Raw genomic sequence first — 23870 nt, 5'->3', positions numbered from 1 at the left:
TCAGGAGATGAAGCAAATTTATTTTTCCAAGTGTTGAAATTTGGGAGTATTTGAAATCAACAGCCACACACTTGATGAAAACCCAGCCAGTATGAATGAACAAATCCAGATAACCCTTAAATAAGTTACAAAGCTGTTGTGGGAGGGTGGGAATATATCAGAGAGCCTTGTAGGTAAGCCATGGTTTAGAAAAGATGCCCTCTGCACAAAGGACAGGCAGAGAACAGCATCACTGAGGTACAAGTCCCATTTCTCTCAGGCAAATTACTGCATAGATATCTAAGGTTTCTGAACAGCTTTTACAGCATATTAAGACAACAAAATGAAAATACACTGTATTTGAAACCAAAGAGCAGCATATTAGACATGCACTGGTAGAAAACATCCTGTGTGACACTAGAGATGTTAAAAGTACCATACACAACTTGGATGTTCATCTAAAAGCATAATAACTTCCTTTGACTTCATTTTTTGTGGAAAAAAGTCTACATGGCCATAAATCTGGAATTCTCAACATTCAGCTGTAGTGGGTATGACATGAACATAGAGGGTCTTCATGTTCAGGTTCTTCATAGAAACATCTTTTGTGATCTCTGAAAGAAGGAAAGAAGAGAGAAACAACAGAGTTAGTGCTCTTGCTTACCATGAGAGCTATGAACTTTTTAAAAAAAATTTGCTTTATTCAGACATTTTTGCTGTGGGACTGGGACAGAAACTGCTCAGCTCAAAATTTTTTCCTCTCAAAGCCAAGGGCACGAAAGGAAGGGTCACCACATGTCACCAGTGTCCCTGCAAGAGCAGCAGAGCCTGTTTTATGTTCCAAAGTAGAAATTTTTGAAAGTCTACATCAGCCCACAGCTCTCACCTTCACATCCTGACAGAGCAGCACCTAGTTCAGAAAACTCTAACACCATGATATGAAGTCAATATGAACAGTCCCTCATAAACTGTCTGTATGTAATGATTGTACCAGTACCTGCTGAAGAACTACTGCTGAAATCTTGTTGAGTATGCCTGAAGACTTTCTGACCATACAGGATAATTCCCTAAGTCTTCTCACAGCTGCATGCCCAGAGTTTGGAACAAGGACAGGATAAAGTCCCAACAAACCTCTGAAGGACAGAGCACGCTTCCAACAGGCTGACTCAGGGGTTGTAATTACTCAAGAAAATACAAACACAGAGTAATCCCACTTGCATCTAGGGAAAGTCACCTGCAAACTTGCAGGAGCTGGCAATCTTTCACTGTTACCTTGTGAAATGTGTATTTTTTTCCCAAGAAGCCTGGTGCTTGCTGACTTTGCTAACAGCAGCCATCAGCTGCCCCACTGAGAGCAGAGTGTTTGGAATACTGGGAGCTACAGCCTTGGAACAAAAGTCAGCCCAGTATCAAACACCCTGAGGCCTCTGCACTGAGAAAGCTCAGAGAGATAAGAAACTTGGCAGGTGTAAGCAGAGAACACTGGTGAAACCCAGATTAACAAGGACTGGGGTCACAGTGCCACTCTCACCCCGGAACCCTGCAGACAACCCCAGCAAACACAAGATATTATAAAGGTCTGGCACCAGTCTTAGCACAAAGGACATGTTAATAACACCCAGACTGGCTGGGGGTTTTCAGGAGGAACCCTTCTGCAGTGTCCTGCCCCATCCTGCTTTGAAAAATGTTTCATTTTTAGACTAAACACACAGAAGCTGCACTGACTTTAAAAGCCATCTGTTAATGAGAGAACTGAGAAGTCCTCATGGATCACAGTGTTTTTCAGGAGTTCTCTTCCATTCTTTAAGCAGCTGAATATCCATCCACAGAGCTATAATCCAATTCAGCAATCAGGGCTGTATTCCCTCACTAACCTTCCTTCCCATGAACATGTTCCACCAGGATGTGAAAGAGTCTGGTCTGCAGAAGCAGCCAAACCAATTGTGAACTTGGCTCTCCAAGTCTCTTATTACATATTTATTTATAAGATCCTGAAAAATGAGGAACTTACATGAACCTATTTCCAACAGTATTTATCAGAACAATTAGTTTTAAGAACTGGAAATTTGATTTATCAACAGAGTGTAGGGACACCTTCCTTTCTGTGCCAATGGCTCCAGGGAAGGGCTGCAGGGAGCACCTGAAGTGTCCCCACCATCCCCAGTGTGGAACCATCAGGAACCTGAAGCCTCTGTCTCTCCAGCTCAGGAATAAGCAACACTCACCACTTGGACATTTCTTTTTGGAATGTTTTCCAACATTACAAAGGGGAATGAAAAGCACATTTGTTTCTGAAAAGCTGCTGAGTTTCTGTGCAATAGACAGCAGATGCCCAACTGCCTGGACCAACAGCATTTACAAAAATAACTCTTCAAAACCAATAACTCATTTTCCACCAAGTGATTGTTTTTCCTTTTTATTGAACAGGCACCAACCTTCCAATTCCTGGGTTATTTTCATCAAACACTTCAAACTGTTAACAGCAAATACATTTTTATTTTTAGAATAAAGCACAGAAAACCTACTCAAGAGACTGAACTTTGTTGTTCTGAAGGTAAGACCTTGAACAGATTGATCAGAAGATGAATGGGAGATTGCAAAGCTGCAACAATATAGATAAACATTAATTGACCTAATGTTTTCTAGAGGCATCAAAGTGTTTTATATGCAGCCCTCATTTGTCATACAAAGAGATGTGAAGATAAAACACAGCTATGCCAGTGTTTAAACTTAAGAAATGTTATTCTAGGAGGTGAATGCTGAGAATTAAATCTGAAATAGCAGAAGTGTGGCTACAAGGCATTAGCTGCACAAATAAACCTCTGGGACCAAGCTCTCTGTGTTCTGAGTTTTAAAAGAGACCAAGTCTGTTGTTTTGGCCTTGGAGGAGTTATCAAATCTGATCTTTCACATCACTGTAAATTGTCACTTCATACACTTTAACTGAAGTTTAAAGAGTTCTAGAGAATCCATGCTACAAATGTTACAGTGATTTAACCCATTTCCCTTTCAGGTGAAGGCATTTAAAAAATCCTCACTTCAACTGAGCCTTAAAAGCTGCTTTGCCAGTCTGTACATTTTGCTGTCCTGTCAGCTCCTTGCCTCTTTCAAAGCTCTGCAGTTTCCTACAGTGGTTATTTCAGTGTCTGAACAGAATCATCTGGTGCTGAACCAAAGAGGAACTGTGCCTAACATCCCTTGTTCCTGAGTGCCTGAATCCCTGAGTCCCCAGGTGGGCAAGGCTGCACACAAAAATACCTTTCAGTTTATGCAAACCAAGTGTGGTTCATCTTCTTGGTTTTTACCCCTTGTGCTGAAACACTCCAGGCTCCAGTTCTCTGTTAACACCACTCAGACATTATTTTTGGCATTTGCTTAAACTATCACTAGAAAGTTTCATCAGCATCTGAGATCCATTTGAATTACAAAACTGGCATTTAAATAAATACATTTAAGGTCATATGAAGTAAAAATTTTAAAAAATTCTAAAAAAAAGAAAACCAAGCAGCCAAAAATTCCCAACAAACCCCCCTCCACCACTCCTTGCTCAGATTTCAACATATCCCTCCTGAATCCTCACTGATAGCTGAGTGACCCCAGCTCTCAGCAGCTGCACCAGAGCTGCCCCTCCTGCCCTCCCCACTGACAGCACCTCCTGAGGAAGCTCAGCCACCCTGAAAGGGGCAGTTTGAGCAGGATGTCCAACTTCTGGACAGGTAATGAGTGATAAGCCAGTAACTGTCATGGATCCCTCCCAAACAGCCTGTAAACCACATCACTGTGACACACTGCAGACAGAAACCTCAGCATCATTTCATTCAGAGAGCTGAATTCTCCTGGAATTCTCCAGGAATCCCTGTTTGGAGTTGTTTGGGTTTTTACCATGTAGCTTGCAATCCATTCTCTCTGTCAAATGAAGTCACAAATCACCCTGGTCCAATTTTTCAGCACCACAGATGGCTCAAGCTTCACTCACACCTTCCTCATGAATCAGAGATTTTTGTTTCCCATCTGTCAGTGGTTTTGGGGGACTCCTTAGCATTTCAGACCTTCCTGTTTCCCAGGTATCCCAAATGGCTGTGCCCTACCTCACTGCTCTAACAGAGATCCAACACTCTTTTCCACCCACTCCAATCCTCCAAGACAATGCAGCAAATATGAATGCTAAAAGTTTGAACAGATTCTTAAAATATTCCTGCTGCAGACTCAGTTCCAGGAGGAGATTCCCTGTTCATCACTCAGCAGGGCACTGCTGACTGACCTTTACTGCAGGAGGAAAAAGCTTTCACAACACCTTGCCTTGGCCATTTCATGAGGGAAATGCATTACAGCTTAGAGCTTCTACATCTGGATGTTTGCTTAAAGGATTTTGTTATGCTAATATTGAATTACTGGGCAAAATGACAAACCAGTGTGTGAACAGTGAGGATTTAGTAATTAAACTGGATCTCAGGTTACATGAGCTGCTCCTCAACAATAAATTCCAAGGATCCTCAGATGACAAACCAAAAGTTTGTGCTTACCATGAGTTAGTGCTTCATCCAGGAACAGTTTTAGCCTCCTGCTTCTGAGCCCAAAAACTTTTGCTGTCTCATGCAGAAGAGCTTTGTAGGTTAATCCATTCTGACCAACAGGGTTTTCCATTAGGAGAGTTCCCACTGTTCCTTTCTGGCATTCTGGACAAGATAAAACAGCTGAGTCACTATTGGTGAGAAATGAAATTACTTCATTTATCTGGGTAAATTGAAATTTAGGATTTCTTCTTCCATTTCACCTCTATTTCTTCATGGTAGTGAGAGATAAATTAGCAATACCAACCTACAGATATTCTCTAAGTTCATTAATTATAGAGCCAGAAATGTAAGTGATGACTGACAGCTTGACCAACAGAAGAAAACTTCTTTACATGGGTCATGATGACACAGGGTCTGGGAAACATGAAATATTTCAACAGGACATAGAAACCACTATGTGCAGAAGCTCACCAAGCACGTACTGATGATCAAATCCCCTGTAAAAAACCCCACACTTTTGGCTCCTGCAAGCTCTCAGTAGTGTCAGAAAGGGCTCATACCAGGGCACAGGGTAAGAGCAAGTTACTGAAACAATTCAGCTGCTCCCACGTGAGCATTCAGAGTGCCAGAATAGCAGGTGGGAAACAGAACTGCACACACATATATATTTATACTCCAGACCAGATGAATAATACAATTCACTTGGCTTCTAGATAGCACTAAGAGCTGTTTCACAGGCTGTTTCCAGTGTCCTGGTGAAGAGCTGACTCTTCATTCAAACTTGGTCTGTTTTACACTCAGCCTTTTACAATAAGCTGCACAGGTGAGCTGATGGTCAGAAACAGGGGAACAATGCCCAGGGGCTCATGTTTAATTGCTGCCCCTTATCTCAAACTGGCTCTCCTTTTGCTCTCAGGAGAAGAGGGAAGATTGTTTTTATCAGAAAGCACACACTAGGAAAAAAATAACCAAAATCCCCATGCAGCAATGGAAAGCTGCAGCTGAGCAGCAGAAGCTGCTGTGAGGAGCAGCCCAGCAGCCCCCATACCTTGAGGCTTGGCATTGATGAGCTGCAGGTTGATGTACTGGCAGAGCAGGGCACTGGGGCAGCTGGGCAGGCCAGGGGCTGACCCTGCTGTCACGTGCAGAGTCCTCCCACTGAGCCCCAGCAGGTCTGTGTGCTCCAGCAGCTCTGCAACACAAAGGGACACCAGTCAGGCCAGCCCAGAGCTTCTCACCCCTGCCCCACTGACTCCTCTTGCGCCATCCTGTCCTCCAGAGAGAGCTTCTCTGCTGGAAAAATGGGATTGGTGCAGGAATATTTGGGTTTCATAATAATAACACAAAGAGAGTGCTTCGTTTGCTGTGGAAATTAGCTCCTATATAACATTTCTTATGCACATAGTGATTTATGCAATAAAAATAAGTTAGCTAACTTCAAGCAAGAAATTATTCACCCAAGCCAACCATTCAGCAGCCACTATGGGCTACTTGTATGAAAACTGAGTGCAAGTCTACAAGTTTCCCAAACAAGAAGCTTAAAAGAGTTTTCAGCAGTCTAGAGGAAAAAAAAGTCACAGAAAACTTTTTTACCATCTGACTTGAGCCCAGCTTCTTCTCTTTGAATTTTCTTTCTTTTAATGTAGAAAAGGACAAATTTTATTTTCTATTTTCTATTCCTACATCATTATATGAAAAGCTGTAATCTTTGCTTGCACCCAGACTTCCCTGGCCAAAGCAGCACTGGCAATGTGTTACTATGCAACATCAGGCTATTTATTAATAATAAATATTAAATATAGTAAATTATTATAATATTAATAATAAATTAACTAATATACTAATAATAAATTAAATATTGATATTAAACATATTAAACTCCAGCAAAAACCAACCAAAAAATTTCAAGTCATGGTTCGTGAATAAAGCCCCCTACAGGAGTATCTGTATGGCCAAAGCAGGACTGGGAATGTGTCACTATGCAACATCAGGTTATTTATTAATAATAAATAGTAAATATAGTAAATTATTATCATATTAATAACAAATTAATTAATACAATAATAATAAATTATATATTTATATTAAATATATTAAACTCCAGAAAAAACCAACCAAAAATTTGAAGTCATGGCTCATAAATAAAGCCCCCTACAGGACTATCTGTATGCAATGATCCAGCACATGACTCCAGGCAGGCAGATGGAGAGAATGGGGGAAGGCCAGACCCAAACCAGCAGCCCCATCTCCAAGGACATCAGAAGCAACCCCTGGAAGTGCTGGGAGGAGAAGCTGATGAGGTTTCTGTGACAAAAATGAATCCTGCAGCACTGCCTGAGCCTTGAGGTCAAACAGAGCCATTGATGGGCATGGTATTAAAATACACAGGAATAACATCACTGTGTGCTGCAAAGAGCTCCAGAAATCAAATCATCAAACCCAGGGAGAGCTGATGCATTTAATTTCTTGTCAGAACTGTGTGTTCCTGTACATATGGAACAGGCACACCTGTCAGCTCCAGCCAACAGGTTCTCATTCCACAGCAGCCTTATCCACATGTCAGGCAGCCTAAGCTGTACAAAGCTCATTTTCTATAGTTCACCTGAAAATCTCAAGGGAAATAATTTATAAATGTATACTTTTTGTAGGTTTATATACTTATAAATTAAAAAACCCTAAACCGACCACCCAGCTCCCAAAAAAAGCCCCTAACCCCACAAAAACATGAACAGCAATCACAAGTTCTCAAAATTCTGTCAAGTGCCACAGAACAGAGTGAGATGCACTGGGAGTGTTTACAAGATTGCTCAAGGAAGCAAAAAGACCTCAGGCTGCATCTAAGATTCTAAAATGTGTATTTTAAATATCAACTTTTATATATTTGTATATAAATATGTACAAATTTAAATTTAACAGTTTAAAGAAAAAAGAAACCAAAAGCCAAGCACTGCTCAGGCCTGTCTCAAGCACAGGAAGGGGATTTGCTTCTGGTTTTATTTTCAGGAAAGCAAGAAAACAACTGAATTAATAAGTGGAGAGGAATTACCAAGGTTCCATCCAAAGGAAGAGAGCCAGGGGCAGGTTTTCTGAACCAGCACCATTTCAGGCCACAGAAGAGAGAGCACAGGGGGTGACAGAGAGGGAACCCTTGGCCCCAGTAACTCCCAGTTTGCCTCTCCCAAGCTGGCAGCACCCCTGGGGATCCATGCAGGGCAGGGAGGCAGAGCTGCAGTGATGGGGGTTTGCCCAATTAACAAATGAGCATTTGGCATTCCAGGAGCACTGACATTTCCCAGGGAAGAGCTCAGGCTGACAGAGGAGTCTGTTCACAGAGCCCTCTCACAAGAGCAAGAAAATATGGATCATTTCTTCCTGGATATCAACAGACTTGAAGGCAAGCAGGTATTACAAGTGCTCATCAAAATCACTTTAAAAGTCACTTCTCCCTGCAGTGGGGTTTACGTGCTAATGCTCTCCCCTAAAGTAGCTTACAGCCTCACAGCCTTTTAAAAATTGAAGATTAAAAAAATCAGCCATCTGAAAATTATAGAGATGGAATAAGGCATGGATCAAAAGCTTGTAGGGGATTTTTGCCCCACCTTCCTTGCCCTCCCTTTTATTTTAAGCCCTACATGATCTACAGATGCATTTCTTCCCATAAACATATTGAAAGTGTTTTAAATAAATCCTTTGCATTATGGGCTACTTCCATGAAAGCTGAGTGCAAGTCTACAAGCCTCTCAAACAAGAAGCTTTGAGAGTTTTCAGCAGTTTAGAGGAAAAAAAAGTCACAGAAAACTTTTTTTACCATCTGACTTGAGCCCAGCTTCTTTCCTTTGACTTATTTTTTTTTTAATGTAGAAAGAGACAAATTCTATTTTCTGAATTACAGTCCCAGAGCTTTGTTTAGGGGGTGCAGTTCCTCAAAATACCTTGACACACTATTGGGGAGGAAGTATTTATCCCATTTTTCCAATGCTGCACTGAAAAGCAGAGACAGGACCCATCTGAGAAGAACTGCCTGATCCTGTGCCACAGCACAACCCTAAGGAAACCCTCATTACAATTAGAGAACAAGATCATAAATTACTGCAAGTACAGTGTGCAGCCCTAGAAACCACAGGAAGGGAATGAGGAGCCAGAAATTTGGTTTTGCTGGGTCCCAATTTTATTAACACACGTGGGAACCATTCAGAAATTGCTTGTCTGGAGTGCACAACCTTTCTCTGCAATTCCTCTGGGACACAGCAGCTGATTCCAAGACCTGGAGTCACCATGAGACCTCACCTGAGGTTACCCACACCAGAGCAGATGGACTGTATCCAAAGCAAACACTGGGATTCTGTTCTGTCCTCTGACACCTTTCAGGATGTTTTCCTGGCACATGCCTTGAGCTGGGACTCCCCAGGGAGCCACATCTGCTGACCAATGCTTGTTTGAGATGTGACACACTGCCACAAAACCCAATTTGATGATCTGATCTTTTCCAAGGGAATTTCCATATGGTGAATAAGTGGGCAGGGAAAATACACTGCTCTGCCCAGACCACTGACACTGAAAGGTGAAAATCAGCATGGCAAGATCTAAGTCCCAAAATTATTCCTAAGGAGCAAAAGTGACAAGGAAAGGAGGAAAAAGGAAGGAAAAAGGAAGGAAAAAGGAAGGAAAGAGGAAGGAAAGAGGAAGGAAAGAGGAAGGAAAGAGGAAGGAAAGAGGAAGGAAAGAGGAAGGAAAAAGGAAGGAAAAAGGAAGGAAAAAGGAAGGAAAAAGGAGGAAAAAGGCCTTTGTTACTACAGCAGAGGAAGAGGGAAGGTTTCAACTTTCTCCACCACTTCCCTTTGGGATTTCAGCATTAATGGATTTGTGCTGCATCTTTTTGTCCTATAAATGGCAGAAAACCCCCAAATATGCAGTCAAACTACTTCTAAACTTAATGAGATGGAGTTTCCCAACTCTTCTTGGCCTTTTGAAGGTCATTTCTTACTATCTGTGGTGACAATGAACAATACAGGTACAGACTCCCCTCCGCAGACGCAGAGCACACTGTTTTTCCTCCTACTTGGAAAAGGATTTCAAGGAAAACCATTTTCTTCTCCAAAACACAACTGGAACCTGAGGAAGATACTGAAGGATTTCCCCTAAATCCCCTCTGACTGAAAGCAAAGATTAATCCTTTTGTATGACAGGACTGAGGACTGTGTTCAGCTGAGCTGAGCATGACCTGAAAGATTTATCACAGGGTGCTAATGGATGACACCAGATGGGAAACCCCAAAAATCCTCCTAGAAATGTTCTCAGGAGAGGACAAGAAGGAAACTGAGGACTGAGATGGCAGCAGTGACACACAGACTCTTTATGGATGTCACTGGTGGACATGAACTGGTGATCCTCAGCAGCCCTAGGGGCACCCCTGATCAGCCAACTCAAGTACCTCCCCCTCAGATGTGCCTCAGTAATATTTCCACGAAACAAACACTAATAAAAGGTTTTGTAGCCATCCAATTAGCATTTTCATAGTTTTCTGGGTTTTGTTTTTTATATTCTTTTGCCTTAAAGTTCAAGCTGCAAAGATTATTCAATAGGTTTTTCTAAAAAAAAGAAGAAATGTAGAGCTCCTCAAGGTTCTCTAGGGTGGAAAGGCAACATTTTTCTTCTACAGATCACAGTTTGCATTCAGCTTAAGTTCTCACCCTGCCTACTGAGGCATTAGGGAAAGCATGGAAAGGCTGATGGCAGCTTGCCATGGAGATCCAGCACAGCCTGGGCCCAGTGCAAACACTGAAATAAATCACATTTTGTCCTGATGAGAACTGCAATGGAAGCAAGATAACAGATGAGCACCATTTAGCAGCAGCTTTTGGAAACATGTTGATGTGACTATAAACACAGTCTCATAAGCTAAGGACTATAAAATGGAATATTTCCTTACCCATTTTCTTGTCAATTTGATATAGCTAGCTAGATAGATATAAATTACACAGTAAATAATTATACAGTAAATGACTCCTAGCTGGTGCAAGAAAGACTTTCAATTTTCCTTGTCATACTCCATTTACCTGTGTTTCCATTAAAAACTGTCAGTTTGGAATTTTTAAGACCAAAAATGCAGGAGACAGCATCTACAAGTCCAGTGAAGTTCAAGGTATTATCTCCTTTTGGATTTTCCAGCAGCAAAACACCATCTAAAACCAAAATTAAGAAATTAAAATGCAGTTTGGAAGCAATATCCAAGTTCTAATGATTTTCTAATGATGCTAATTACTTCCAGTGAGTTTCTAAGTCAATTTAAAACTGGTAACACTGCATCTTTCCAGACTTTTTTTTAGTGGGAAAGGGGAAAGAAAACAGAGAAACAAACTGATGTGTACTTCAGATTTATGGTGCAGAAGTTCTATTTGCTTTTATTAACAAGGCACTCCCATTTGTGTGTTACTAAGGTACAAACCAGCCTACAATTTAATATTATAGGTATTATATTGGTTAAAAGCTGAGACTGTGCACTCTGAGATGGTCACCAGCTTTCCCAGCTGGATTCCTTCTCACTCAGGGAGCAGCTCTGTGACCATGTCCAACAAGGAACAATTATTTCCATACATAAACTGGCAGTACATACAAGAAAAAACCTCCCCAAGTGCATTTAGCTTTCTCCCTTCTTAATCTCTAACTCACCATCACTGCACCCATGTCCACTGCCCAAGACACAGTCAGGCCATTATCTGGTTTTAAGTATGATTTTCATCTCTGTACTTCATATCTGAGCTTTTCAAACCATGTCCTCCACATCCAGGCCTCACCTCCTGCACAGAGCTGCAGCAGGGATTACACATCCTCAAGCACACCCCAAACCCAGAGAGTGCAGCTCCCACAAAGATACTGACACACAAACTCTCCCTGCAGCAGGAGTAACAACTCCTGCCCACACAGCAGAGCTTCCCTCAGAAGAAATCATGGACAGGTATGGTTTTGCTTTGAATAAACTTATTTTCAAGAATTATTTCACCTGCACCACCTTTCAAATGAACTGAGGCTCCAGCATTCACCACTCCATTTCCAAACTCTCCCTCCCAGCAGCCCTGCCAAAGCAAGCTGGGGATGTTCATTCCTACCTTGCTCTGTCCCATTGACACAGACTTTGAGGTTGACATAGGCACAGGCTGGGCCAGCAGGCTGGCACACCCCCCCTCTGACCAGGGTGATTTCCAGCTCTGATCCCTTCAGCTGGGGAAAGACAGAGATTGGCATTATTTCAATACTGCTTATTAAACAAACACAGCAAAATGTTTTCCTTCAATAAACAACACTAAGATATTGCTTTATACTAAATGTGATTTATCATAAAGCAGGGATTTTTCCTACATCTGCCTTCAGTGACAGTGCTTCAGACATCAATCTGCCTGTACCAGATGTCAGGAAAGCAGGGAACAAACAGCCTGATTTTCACAAGTGATGAGCAGTGAGGACACCCTCCCAAAATACAATCCCAAAGCAAATCTGCCTGACAGGAACACTCTTCCAGAGAAATTCAGAGTACTGACCAGGGCCCTGCTCTCACTCACTGCCTGGAGAAGCCTCCACTCTCCCTGGGGGAGCACTGAGAACCCCCTGGGTCACACTGCCTTGGTACCACCAGCCTTTGAGTGTCCCCCCAGGAGGCACCAGTGACCCTGTCAGACCTGAATCCAACATGGATCTTCCAAAAAAGATCCAGAAATCACTCATATGAATAACTGGTACAAAGAGACCATTTAAGCCATTTTGTTTATAAATTTAGAGATGGTCTTTGGCAAGAGACACAGTCCAAAGGGTGACAGACAAATTTGGAAGTGTCATTCTTTACTGAAGTCCTATTACAAAGTTGGGAAAAACACTTACGCAGCAACAAATGCCATTCTGTGTTTATCCATTCTACCAACAACTCTAAATTCATTTTTCAAGTACCTACTTTTCTGCCCCAATAGTTTCTGAGAAACTGCTTTAGTTTTTTTGTTGTTGTGGCTTGGAGCAAGTCTTTGGGAAAGGAGCTCAGAATTAAAGCCTTGTATCAAAAATTGATCCAGGATAATTTCCCAGAAGTAATGACTTGAATGTAATCACAATAAATGTAAAAAGAACAGAGTGCATTTCATTTTTGTTCCAGTCCTCACATATATTCAACAGCAAGCAGAATCCTGTTATTCCTCTGAATAACTTCCAGAAATTTGGTGCAACGATCCTGCCACAGCTGACTTAACTTACACACTCCCATGAAGGATTTCTCAGGAAGGGCTTTCTCATGTCACTGCTCTGGATGTGACAAAGGAGCTGCAGCAGAGCAGAGTCAAGCACCTGCCCTAAGCAATCCATCTCTGCAGGCCAGGAACACAAACTCCCAAGGAGCACTGGAGCACTTGACAGTGGTACTGCAATCTCAGTCATCTGTTTCTCTCTGCAACATCCACTCTGAATTCTGAGTGTGTGACAAACACTTCAGAGGCACAGCAAAGGCTGCAGCAGGCACAGAGCTCCTCCACAAGGACTTCTCTGGGGTGACTGTCCCTGTCCATGGTAGGGCTGGAAATACATCATCTTCAAGGTGCCTCCCAAACCCAACCCATTCTGTGATCCTGTAACTGAGACTCCTTAAAATAAATAATAATGAACAAGTGCATAGCTTGTGTTCTTCTGTGCCTCCATGTCCCACACACAGACTGTACCCCCTCAGGACTGGCAGCATTGTGTAGGATCCTAGGGTGGCTTGGTTGGAAGGTGCTTTACCTTGGTGACCATCTCATTTCACTCTTCCTGCCATGGGCAGGGACACCTCCCACAGTCCCAGGGTGCTCCAAGCCCCATCCAGCCTGGCCTTGGGCACTGCCAGGGATCCAGGGGCTGCCACAGCTGCTCTGGGAACCTGTGTCAGGACCTCCTCACCTTCCCAGGGAACAATCCCTTCCCAAAATCCCATCCAGCCCTGCCCTCTGGCAGTGGGAGCCATTCCCTGTGCCCTGTCCCTCCATCCCTTGTCCCCAGTCCCTCTCCAGCTCTCCTGGAGCCCCTTTAGGCACTAGAAGGGCTCTGAGCTCTCCCTGGAGCCTCCTCTCCTCCAGAGAGAACATCAAGCCCAATTGCCTGCTCATGGTTTTGTGTGAAACCCTCTCCCTGCCAAGGTTTCAGGGTGGCAGGAGGCCCTCTCAGCTGGATGCCCACAATGAGACAACTGCATTTCTCTGAACTGAGCTATCAACACCCCACAGAACTGGCTGCCAGAACAGTGCCATTTAGTGAAGATTTCTGCAGTTTTTCTCTGTCTGAAATTCAACATTTGTGCAAATGCATGGCCTGACCCACAAACCTCTCCCAGGGTCACACACTAGCTCATCATCTCCACAACAGAGAGGAGTGCCTGGTTTTTGCTGACATCCAGATGAGAGCCATCAGTTCTAGCCATAAAAACCAAGTCAGGTGCCTGCTGGCAGGGGAGGATTTCATCTCTACACACAGAGCAGTGTTTATGACTAAACCAGTACACTCATTTTCCACAGTGGTTTTCTTCACTAAAATATACTAAATTAGATTTAGGTAAGAGCAAAGTAAGAGTGGGGGTAACCATACTTGCACAGGCATTAAAGTTTTCATGGAAAGCAACAGTGACCAGCACTAAAGCTCAGGTTCAGGTGATTTGAGGCAGGCAATCACACAGGTGATTCCCAGCACTGTATTTCCAGCTTTTATATTCCAATTCAGATTTGATGCTGTCCATCAGAAATATCAAATAAGTACTTGGAAGAAACTTTAAGATTTTCAATTATTTCTCAACCCCAGTATTTACTTAGTGTTTTCCCCCATCTGTCACTACATGAAACTGATAGTTTTGAAAAAGGCCAAACAGGGCTTTGTTTCAAATCTGTACAACTTCAGAAGTGCCATTAATAACTATAAAACATTTCCTTTACACACACTATTAAGATGGATGAAATGTGCCCTTTCCTTTCAGCTATTCCCTGCCTTCCCAGCCATCCTGTAAATCAAATCTCAAGTCTGATGGATCCTACACTCTTGTGTGAATTAATCTTTGTGGTCCAGCAGGACATTTATATTTAAGAATAGCTCATTCACAGTTCTGCTAGGAATGTCTTTTGAATAGAGTGAGTTTCAGTAAAACCATGGCAAAACTATCATCAAGTATGTCAGAAGCAGCAATCAAAGAAAACAGCAGAAATTGCTGCTGATTTGAAATATGAAACTACACTTTTACAACAGACAACTTCAGCACAACAGGGCAGAGAAAAAACATCCTTAAATATTAAACAAGTTGGTCTTAAGCCAAATTTAGCCTCAAAGGAGTAGTTCTAGTACAAAAGTCTATTAATCTAAGAAAATCAGAGCAACAACATTTTGGCTGTTCAAACAACACACTAATCCAAGTACAAATAACTGTGTATTAAGTTCAGACAAACAACTGCCTCAGTTATTTACTCTGGTATCCAAGCAGCTTCATTCTCAAAATCACCACGCATACAGAACCCAACTCCCTTCTTTGATAAACCAAGAAAGACTAATACAAAAAGTTATAAATAGAAAACAATATCTGCTCTATCCCACAAACAAATATTGACACCATTATTCTTTAACTGGAGCAGCTTGTTGGGTTAAAAGCAAATAAGATGAACTATGCAAGCAGTGCTTTTCCTCCTTACTTGTGTTGTTTCCTGGATGAGAACTTCCCTTGAGGTAGGCACCGGGTAAGGCTTCAGATCTGCCTTTATTGTGGCAAAAATGAACTCAGCATGCTGCTGGATGACAGTGTCCAGGTATTCCCCCTCTGGCAGGGCCCTGTAGTACACTGTGATCTCATCTGTGGGCACCAGGTTCCTCTGCAGGACACACAGACACCATTACTGACAGCAAAACCACACACCAAGACAGCAATACTTGTCAAGTAAAAAAAAAAAGATATTTATCATCAAGCAGTTGTTAAAAGCTTCCACAAAAGACTTGGAAGAAAACAATCCTTCTACAAAAACATAAAGAATCTTAAAAGATGGGAGTTTAGGCAAGATTAGGTATATTAATATTCATTATATTATGAATATAATTTATTCATAATATATTGAAAATAAATTATGAAATAATTTAGTGAAAATAAATTATGAAATAATATAGTGAAAATAAATTATGGTTTTATGTCATTACAGAACTGAATTTAAATGCAGTAACACATGGGAGAGTTTTCATGGCCACAATCCTTCCTGGTTATATTTTATACAGAAATAAATCCTCAAGTTTTATATATGTAAAAAACCATTAAAATATATAAATCTACATACATGTAGACATAATATTTTTAAAAATACTACATAGGTGTGAAAACGTGAATATGTATACATATATGTGTGTGTATACATATATATATATATGTAAAATCTACACAGATTTTTTTCAAATATACATAATGTAAAGAATATCTCTTTTGGTAAAATTTGTAATTTTAAAGTCTTATGCTGAAGAAAGATCCTTTCCAACCCAGACTTTTCTATGAGTCTATGATTTATGCAGCCTTAACTGCACTGATCTTTTCCAAAATAACACGTCCCATGAAAATTTTCTCTACACATCCTTTAGAGCTCTTGCAAGGGAATCCAATCAGAAAGCCATACCTGAGGAGTAAATGATACAGGGCTCCATGTTTAATTAAAAATGCAGTCTGTGCATATTGCCCAGACTGCTGGAAAGGGAATGGCAGTGCCTTGTCCCACCCCACTGAGTGCTCACCTTCTTGCGAAGCTTCTGGATGCGGTTGATCACTTCCCGGGCCACCCCTTCATCCACCATGGACTGGTCTGGGGTCACATCCAGCAGCACCAAAACCTGAGCAAATGCACAAAACATTGGTGAACAGGTGACAAACTGGACACAAGGTAGAAGTAACACCATCAGGAGCTCAGGATGCCTTTAGAGAGCTCCTCATGTACAAAATGCGATGGTGGAGAGAATGTTGAACAGCTCCAGATTCACACACTCCTGGAATGTGCTGAACTACCTGAACTAACAAATCCAAGCCAGCTTTTACTTCACTATTTTCCTACTGCTTCCTGAGGAACTCTTCCCTCAATCAAAAAAAGAGAGAGGAAATAACCAATGAAATACCTGAGCATCGGAGTGTGCCTCGAACTGGGCAGATCCCTCTGTCATCTGATACATGAGACGCAGATCCTCCCCATGGAGCTCGTGTCCTTCCACAACAATGCTGCCTGCAGGGTTGGCAGATGGAGAACAGCTCTTACCATCCAAGTAAAACCCCTAGTTTTGAATTCAGAAAGCTTTAACCAAGCATCAGCCTTCAAACATGTGCAATGTATATATTTGCAATGCAGTCAAACAACAGTTAAGCACTAGTAAGCAGCAGTGAATTATCCCACATTTCCATTTTTCACATAAGCACTTCTCCAGGCAGCACAGCTCACTGAAACACAGGCACTTCAGCAACTGTTTGTGTGGAACCATCTGAATGGAATAAAACTTAAAAATAACCCGTATACCCCACCAACTCCAAACTTCCATTTCAGCAGTTTGCTAAACAGATATAGCTGCGAAATTCACACCCACTTGTAACTCTGGAATCAAAGGAATGCTTTTAGAATAAAAGCTACTGCACAAAAACTCAGTTCCAATCTGATTCAGTCTCACAGAAAGCTTATTCTCTGCTTCATCTGGGCTTTACAGAAGCACTTAAAATCAGAGAATATCCTGAGCTGGAAGGGACCCTGAGGGATCACTGGGTCCAAATCCTTCACAGACACCCCAAAAATCCCACCAAACAGCACTGTCCAAACTCTCCTGGAGCTCTGGCAGCCTCAGGGCTGTGACTATGCCCTGAGGAACCTGGGCAGTGCCCAGCACCCTCTGGGGAAGAACTTTTTCCTATTATCAGCCCTAAACCTTCTCTGACATGAAGCAACAATTTAACAGGAGAACAGTTTAAAACGTGTGTCCACAACCATTTCTAAACTTTTTTTGTCAAAAAAAAAAAAAAAAAAAGGAAATAATAAACACAACTTTCCTCCTCGAAACAGCTGAAGAGAAATAACAAGAGGGAAGCAGGCCTTAAGATCCCTTAAGCCAAGGGCATCCTGGCCTGGATCAGGAATGGTGTGGTCAGCAGAAGCAGGGAGGTCACTTTTCCCCTTTACTGGGCTCTGGTGAGGGCACACCTGGAGTGCTGTGTCCAGCTCTGGCCCCTCATATTGGGAAGGATGTTGGGACACTGAGCACATCCAGAGGGGACAATGAGGCTGGAGAGGGGCTGGGAACATAAACCCTGTGAGGAACATTTGAAGGAGCTGGGGGTGCTCAGCCTGGAGAGAAGGAGGCTCAGAGGTGACCTTATTGTTCTCTACACCTTCCTGAAAGGTGGTTGCAGGCAGGTGGGGGTCGGTTTCTGACAGAACCAGAGGACACAGTCTCAAGCTGCATCAGGGAAGGTATAGGTTGGATATTAAGAAAAAGTTTTTCACCAAAAGAATAACAAAGTACTGGAATGCTCTTCCCAGGGAAGTGGTAGAATCACCATCTCTGGATGTGTTTAAAAAAGACTGGACATGGCACTTGGTGCTACAGTATAGTTGAGGTGTTAGGGCACAGGCTGGATTCGATGATCTTAGAGGTCTCTTCCAACCTCATTATTTCGTGATTCTGCAAGCCCACAGAAGGACACACTGCCACCCCTGAGGGCTCTGTCCCACTACAGACCTGTCTCCTGGAACCTCTCCAGCTGCTCGCTGCTGAGCTCCTTGATGGCAGCCATGACGGGTTTGAAGGCGCCCTTGAGGCGGCGGCCCAGCACGGTGTGCTCGGGCTCGGCCCTCAGCCGCACGCCGTACCGGGCCTTGTCTGCAGAGAGTGTCAGTGCCCGCACGTTCAGCTCCTGCAGGGACACACAGCACATGGCTCAGCTCCTGATGTCAATGTGAGAGGTTTGTACGGGGTTGTCTCCGTGGACTGAGTCACTGGGAGAGCAAACAAACCCAACCCTGAGCCCACCTTCAGCAGCAGAGCCCATCCCCACCCTCAGCCTCCAGGGTGCGTGGCTATTAACAGGCAGCTCCCACCTCAAATCAGCCCCTTTAACTTTCTTTATGTCCTACCTCCACCTAAGCTTCTACTCAGCCTTCACCCTAAGCAGCCTAGGCCTAGCCTTCCACCTAATCTCAGCCCTACTACGTTTAGAAACTCAGCAGCCCTCTTGATTTTCCCCTTACAGCTGCCCAAGAGCTGAACCCATTCCCTCTGAGTGCAGTGGCCTGGCAGAGATCAGGAGAGGAAATTCTGCTGGAACAGTCCTTTCAGAACACACAGAGCGGGGAAATCATTACCAACCATTTTACGGTTGAGGTTGTACAAAATGGCCTCATTTTGTCTCCTCCTTACCTGTTCATTGCAGCTCCTCACTGCACAGAAAACCACTCTGCTCAGAAAAGCTCCTTCAGCCAAAACAGCTTTATAAAACCTGCATGGACTTTAGGAGGGGCCCCAGACCCTGCAGAAAGGTGTGTGCCCATTTTTCTGAGCTGCACATGCAGATTTTGTTCCCATATCTGAAGGGAACATGGTGGTGCTGTGGGAAGTTTTACACAACTAAATGAGAGGACCATGTTGTTTTCACATGAGGAAAGACCAAGGCTGGAACTCTTTGGAGAAAATATGGCTGGGTTGGAAAACACGAGGCACAGACCTGCACAAACATTTCGCTGCAATCCAGCAGGTCCTGTCTGCCAGGCTGCCCAGTACATGGAGCATTTGGTGTTTAATGCCCACTGGATGGTGGTGAGAGCTCCCACAGCATCCTACAGCATCCCCAGGTGCACTTGGCAAACAAGCAAGGCATTTAGGAAGCAGAAGTAAATGGCAGCATCAGCATGACAGGACTAGCAAGTAGCCAAACATTTGGATTGAGAAATAATGTTTAAATACAATCTCTGAGCTGCAGTCTAACTCCCTAGGAAGTCCTACTGACGTGAGGAGCCAAGAACACAACTGAATCTAATTTTATTTAATACATCTTTTAGGAAATCTAATGAAAATTATGCACTTCAGAAATTCAGTTTCAATGGGGTGCTGCTGGAAATGAGCCCATGAGTTGTAAATGACAACCTCGTGGGGGAAAAGAAATAATAATCCAAAAAATAGCACAAATTGAAAAATGACTTTGGGCCTGATTAGATAAATCAGAGAAGCCAACTCCATCAGGACAAGTTTTCTGTACTAATTAGATTAGGAAATTATTCTTTCGTACACATTATCCATTTAAAAACCCAGAATGAGTCTTAGAAAAACAGGCAAATCTGTATCTTAGGTCTGTTTACACCAGTCTCAGAGATTTGGCTTAAAATAATTCTTAATTTTATCTTCCTAATTACTCAAAATTAGCTCCTTAACACATCTTTCAAGTCTCATGGGGACACAGTGAGGCAACCAGCCCTTCCCATGACCAGCTGAAGAGCTGAACACGGAATGCCTGAACATGTAAGAGCCTTCAGCTGGTGCCATGCACCCCAGCTATGGCCAGTCCTCAGAATAGAGACAGAAATGTCAGAAATGCTGTGTTTCAGCTGGGCTCTCTATGCAGGCAGCCTAAAAAGGAAAATAAGTACTCATTATGTAATAGAGTAAGAAATGAAGAACTGCTGGGCCCCCCAGCCACAGCTCCTGTCAGATAATTCAGCCCTGTCACAGGCTCAGTCCCTGGGTTTGATGGAGAAGTCAATTTTCTGTTTTACAGCAGCTCTGCACAGGGCTGGGGGTTGGAGGGAATGCAAAGGCTGGATGGAAACAAGATTCTGACTGTGCAGAGTCAAATTTACACAGAGAAAACCTTTCCCAGGAAGCAGCTGGGAAGAAAAGTCCTGACCCAGGCTTGTAAAAGGCCTCAAATAGAAATGAATAAAATGCAACTGTGTCCAGTTGCTAAAAGCCTTCTGGGTTCATTTCATTTCATCAGCTTGGCTATTTTTGCATGACAACTCTACAATCTGGCAAGTTCTAATATTAAAATCCATTTATTTAAATGACTTGCTGTGTTCTGAAGATGAGAGAGGAGCACTGCAGATCAAAGACTACAGCTCTTTCTGCAAAAGCAATGAATGAAATTTCTGAAGAATTGACAAGTATATTTTCCCCACTCTTTTGTCAGCAGCTACACGAAATTAAATGGTGTAATTCTCCTTATCCATTACCTCTGGCATCTGCAAATTTACTCCTGGCAATCACTGAAGGTTCTAAAGCTCTGAATAGGCAGGAGGTTGATGAACAAAGCTGCAAATGCAGCCCAAGCAATGCTGCCCAGCCTGCCTGTAATCACTGACCTCTTTAGCTCTGCACCATCCAGTAAACAACAGGATTGATTGCCATGCAGTACAATAAAACACACACTAAGCTCCAGCAGCAGCTTGTTGAATTTTAAGACACATAATAAAACCAGGACAATAGACAGCACTTTGTGTTTGTGCTTCCACAAAGGCATCTGAGTTTGTTTTAAGTCATCTCTCCAGAAGAGACACTTTTGTCTGCAGGAGCAAAGGAATGCTAATCAAAACATACTAATGTACAATCCAATTATGTAATAATTTAAAAATTGTTAGCTTCTTTTGTTACCTTTCATTAGCTGCAGAAGCTGACAAAAATTCTAGCAACCACTCTTTTGGAAGTAATTTGAGGAAGCAAACCTCATGTCCCTTAAAACTGGATTCTCTAGAATTTAAAATCCATTTTTCAGATCCAAAAAATGGAACAGACATTAGCCTGAATTTCACAGAATTCTGCTGTTGAAGAGACTCGGATATTGAAATTATTATAATTAATAATAACAGCAATTGTGAAGCAAGGGATCATAACTGCCAAGTCTAAGAGCAATAATCAATAAGTTAACATGACAGAAAAGCTTTACAGTGCCCCTTGCAAATCAATGACTATTTTTTAATTTAAAATTCCTCTAGTGAGTAATTCTTAGGCATTTAACTCCCACAGTAACTAAAAGCAAGCTGCATATAGCAGTGATGTAGAGGTCCTGTGCACTGAGCTGTGACTTCCTGAGCCAGTGCTCATTCCCCCAGCAGAATTTTTAGATTTTCAGAGATGTGTATTTAGACTTGGGGAAAGCTCACGTTGATGGAGTTATATGTAACACAAGTTTCAGAGTTCCTCCTGTGCTTCATCTCCTGAATTCCCTGCCTGACATGGCTGCCCTCACCCAGCCAAGTGAGGTGAGCTGATCCTCTTTGGGAAGATGCACATTTTTGTTCTCTTTGTCAAGGTAAAGCAGCTGCCCTTGACAATGGCAACCTCAACCACAACAGGATGGCATATTTTAAGCACATGAGCAGACGTGCTGTTACAGGGAAGGGAAGAAAGGATCCTTAAGCTGCCAAGAACAGGCAAAGGATAATGAACAGGCACAGAAATGGCCACACCATTTGCACAAGAGAAAACCCCCTCAGATCCTGTAGTGCCAGTGCTCAGTGGAAACAGAACAAGAATTTTGTGTCACTGATCCTTGAAGATGGATTTCGTGGGTTTAAGGAATGCAAACAGGTCAGATTCTAGCAGCCTCTCAGTGCAGTGTGGTCAGTTTGTAGGATTAAGTATTTCTCAACACTGAACTGCCTTTGGCACATGACCCACTGCCAGCCCTTTCATTACAGCTCTCCTGGAAATTCATTTCACCTGGGAGTTGTTAATATGATCAACAGGGAGGTTGTTCAGGGAACCAACAGACACAATCCCCTTAAACATGATGTTCTTACCTCGAGTACATACTTCTCTAAAGACCTGATGTTCTCCAAAGCCTCTGGATCCTGGTGGATAACTACCACTTCTTTCAAAGGGTACTGGGGAAAAAAAACCAAAAAAACCAAAACAGAAACTTAACTATTCAGTTTCCCCAGGTTCATCCCAAAGTTACAAAGCAGTTACACATTCCCAAGGTATGACAGGAGATGTGAGGAACTCTAACCTTGACTGGGATGGTTTTTCTGTCTCTGATCACTCGTCCCAGCTCAATCACAGACTGCAAACAAGAAACGGCACTTTCAATTTTTTTGTCGATGAGATCCTCCCTAGATTAGAAAGGAAACATTATAATTGCTGCATTTTCATCACATCTCTTTGAGCAGATGGAAAACATTTTACCCCTTTCTCTGACGTTTCCTGCAACAGACTCAATTATGCCCTGGTTGGGGCAATTTGAAAAAGGAACAAACAGGCTTTTCCTCTCTCTTTGTGGAGAAGATGAGGAGGAAATAACTTGCTGAAAACAAATAGCAGAGCTATTTTTACATCTTTTGTTAGCACCTCTCACAAGGTGCAGAGGATTGAGTCATACAACCTGTTCTAGTAATAGCCAATAAAAAATACAATTTACATTAATAATATCATAAGAAGATGCAGAAAGATATTATACATAGGGTACTTATAGCCACAATGAATTCCCTGTAACAACAATTCACTGGATCTCAATTTATCCTCTTTTCCAGAAACTGCAGGTATTTGAGCTTGATGTTTTAGAGTTTTAACATCTTTCTGAGCTCAATAATTTTAACACCCTTCCCTGTTGAGGCTAGGCAGGGTTGGGTGTTTTTTTGCCTTTTGGGGTTTTTTTGGGGGTGGGGTGGAGAGAGGATTGGGCTTGAATTTTCTGGCCTTTTTTTCCTTTTTATTTGAGGAAATTGACATTTACATCTTGTTTCAAATGTACAAGCAGTGACATGTTCTGAAAATGTGTTTCTCCTGATTTGTTGAGAAGATGCACTAATTGGGCAGCTCCTTTAAAACCACTCAGGTATCAAAGCAAGAGCAGAAGTATTGGTTAAAAAGACAGATATGAATAAAATTAAATGAACACAGATATTTGCTGTAATCTAAGGAGCAGAAGTACTGGGATGAAAACCACAACTCCAGTAAGGACTGGCCAGAAAAACAGAGCTGCTGAAGCAAAACTTACAACTGAAATATGCCCATTGCAGCATTAAGGCTTTGAGTTGCTTCTACCTCTTTTGAAGCTTTAGTTCTTCCAAAAGCCAGTCCCTGAGGATGATCCTCCAACAACTTGGAAATGTGGAAATTACAAGATGGAATATTTTGTCCCAGAAAGCTTCATACAGGATTATGTGACACTATTTCAATATCACTGAACAAGATTGCAGAGCCACAACACGAGAGTATTTTTCAAAGACTGAATGCAAATCCACAAAATTTAATGCAATCCATCTGTTCAGACACTGAGCAACCAAGCACAACCTCTGTAGGGTTTAACACAGGCGTTGAGTCAAGCTCAGCTGTGAATGTAGCCAAGTCCTTCAGCTTTATCTGCAATCCCCATACTAAGTAAAGTGGTATTTTCTGTAA

At 42.4% G+C, this 23870-nt stretch overlaps 1 protein-coding gene across 1 annotated transcript in view; it reads right to left on the bottom strand.

Moving 5' to 3' along the window:
- The window catches only part of IARS1 (isoleucyl-tRNA synthetase 1), a 95900-nt gene continuing 72030 nt past the window's right edge, over window positions 1-23870 (bottom strand). The window contains exons 25-35 of the mRNA XM_054280862.1: window positions 22480-22582; window positions 22271-22354; window positions 18222-18396; window positions 16620-16723; window positions 16245-16340; window positions 15170-15346; window positions 11600-11711; window positions 10550-10675; window positions 5542-5685; window positions 4503-4655; window positions 1-593 (exon numbers count right to left, since the gene is read on the bottom strand). Coding sequence (XP_054136837.1) covers window positions 511-593; window positions 4503-4655; window positions 5542-5685; window positions 10550-10675; window positions 11600-11711; window positions 15170-15346; window positions 16245-16340; window positions 16620-16723; window positions 18222-18396; window positions 22271-22354; window positions 22480-22582 — 1357 coding nt within the window. The 3' untranslated portion in view covers window positions 1-510. The remainder of the gene's footprint in view (window positions 594-4502; window positions 4656-5541; window positions 5686-10549; window positions 10676-11599; window positions 11712-15169; window positions 15347-16244; window positions 16341-16619; window positions 16724-18221; window positions 18397-22270; window positions 22355-22479; window positions 22583-23870) is intronic.

Source organism: Melozone crissalis, unplaced genomic scaffold (assembly GCF_028551555.1).
Source record: "Melozone crissalis strain CALT ecotype California unplaced genomic scaffold, PUWL_Pcris_2 ptg000029l_1, whole genome shotgun sequence".
Lineage (NCBI taxonomy): Eukaryota > Metazoa > Chordata > Aves > Passeriformes > Passerellidae > Melozone > Melozone crissalis.
Note: the sequence above shows the minus strand (reverse complement) of the source record. Positions and strands in the feature narration are given on the sequence as shown.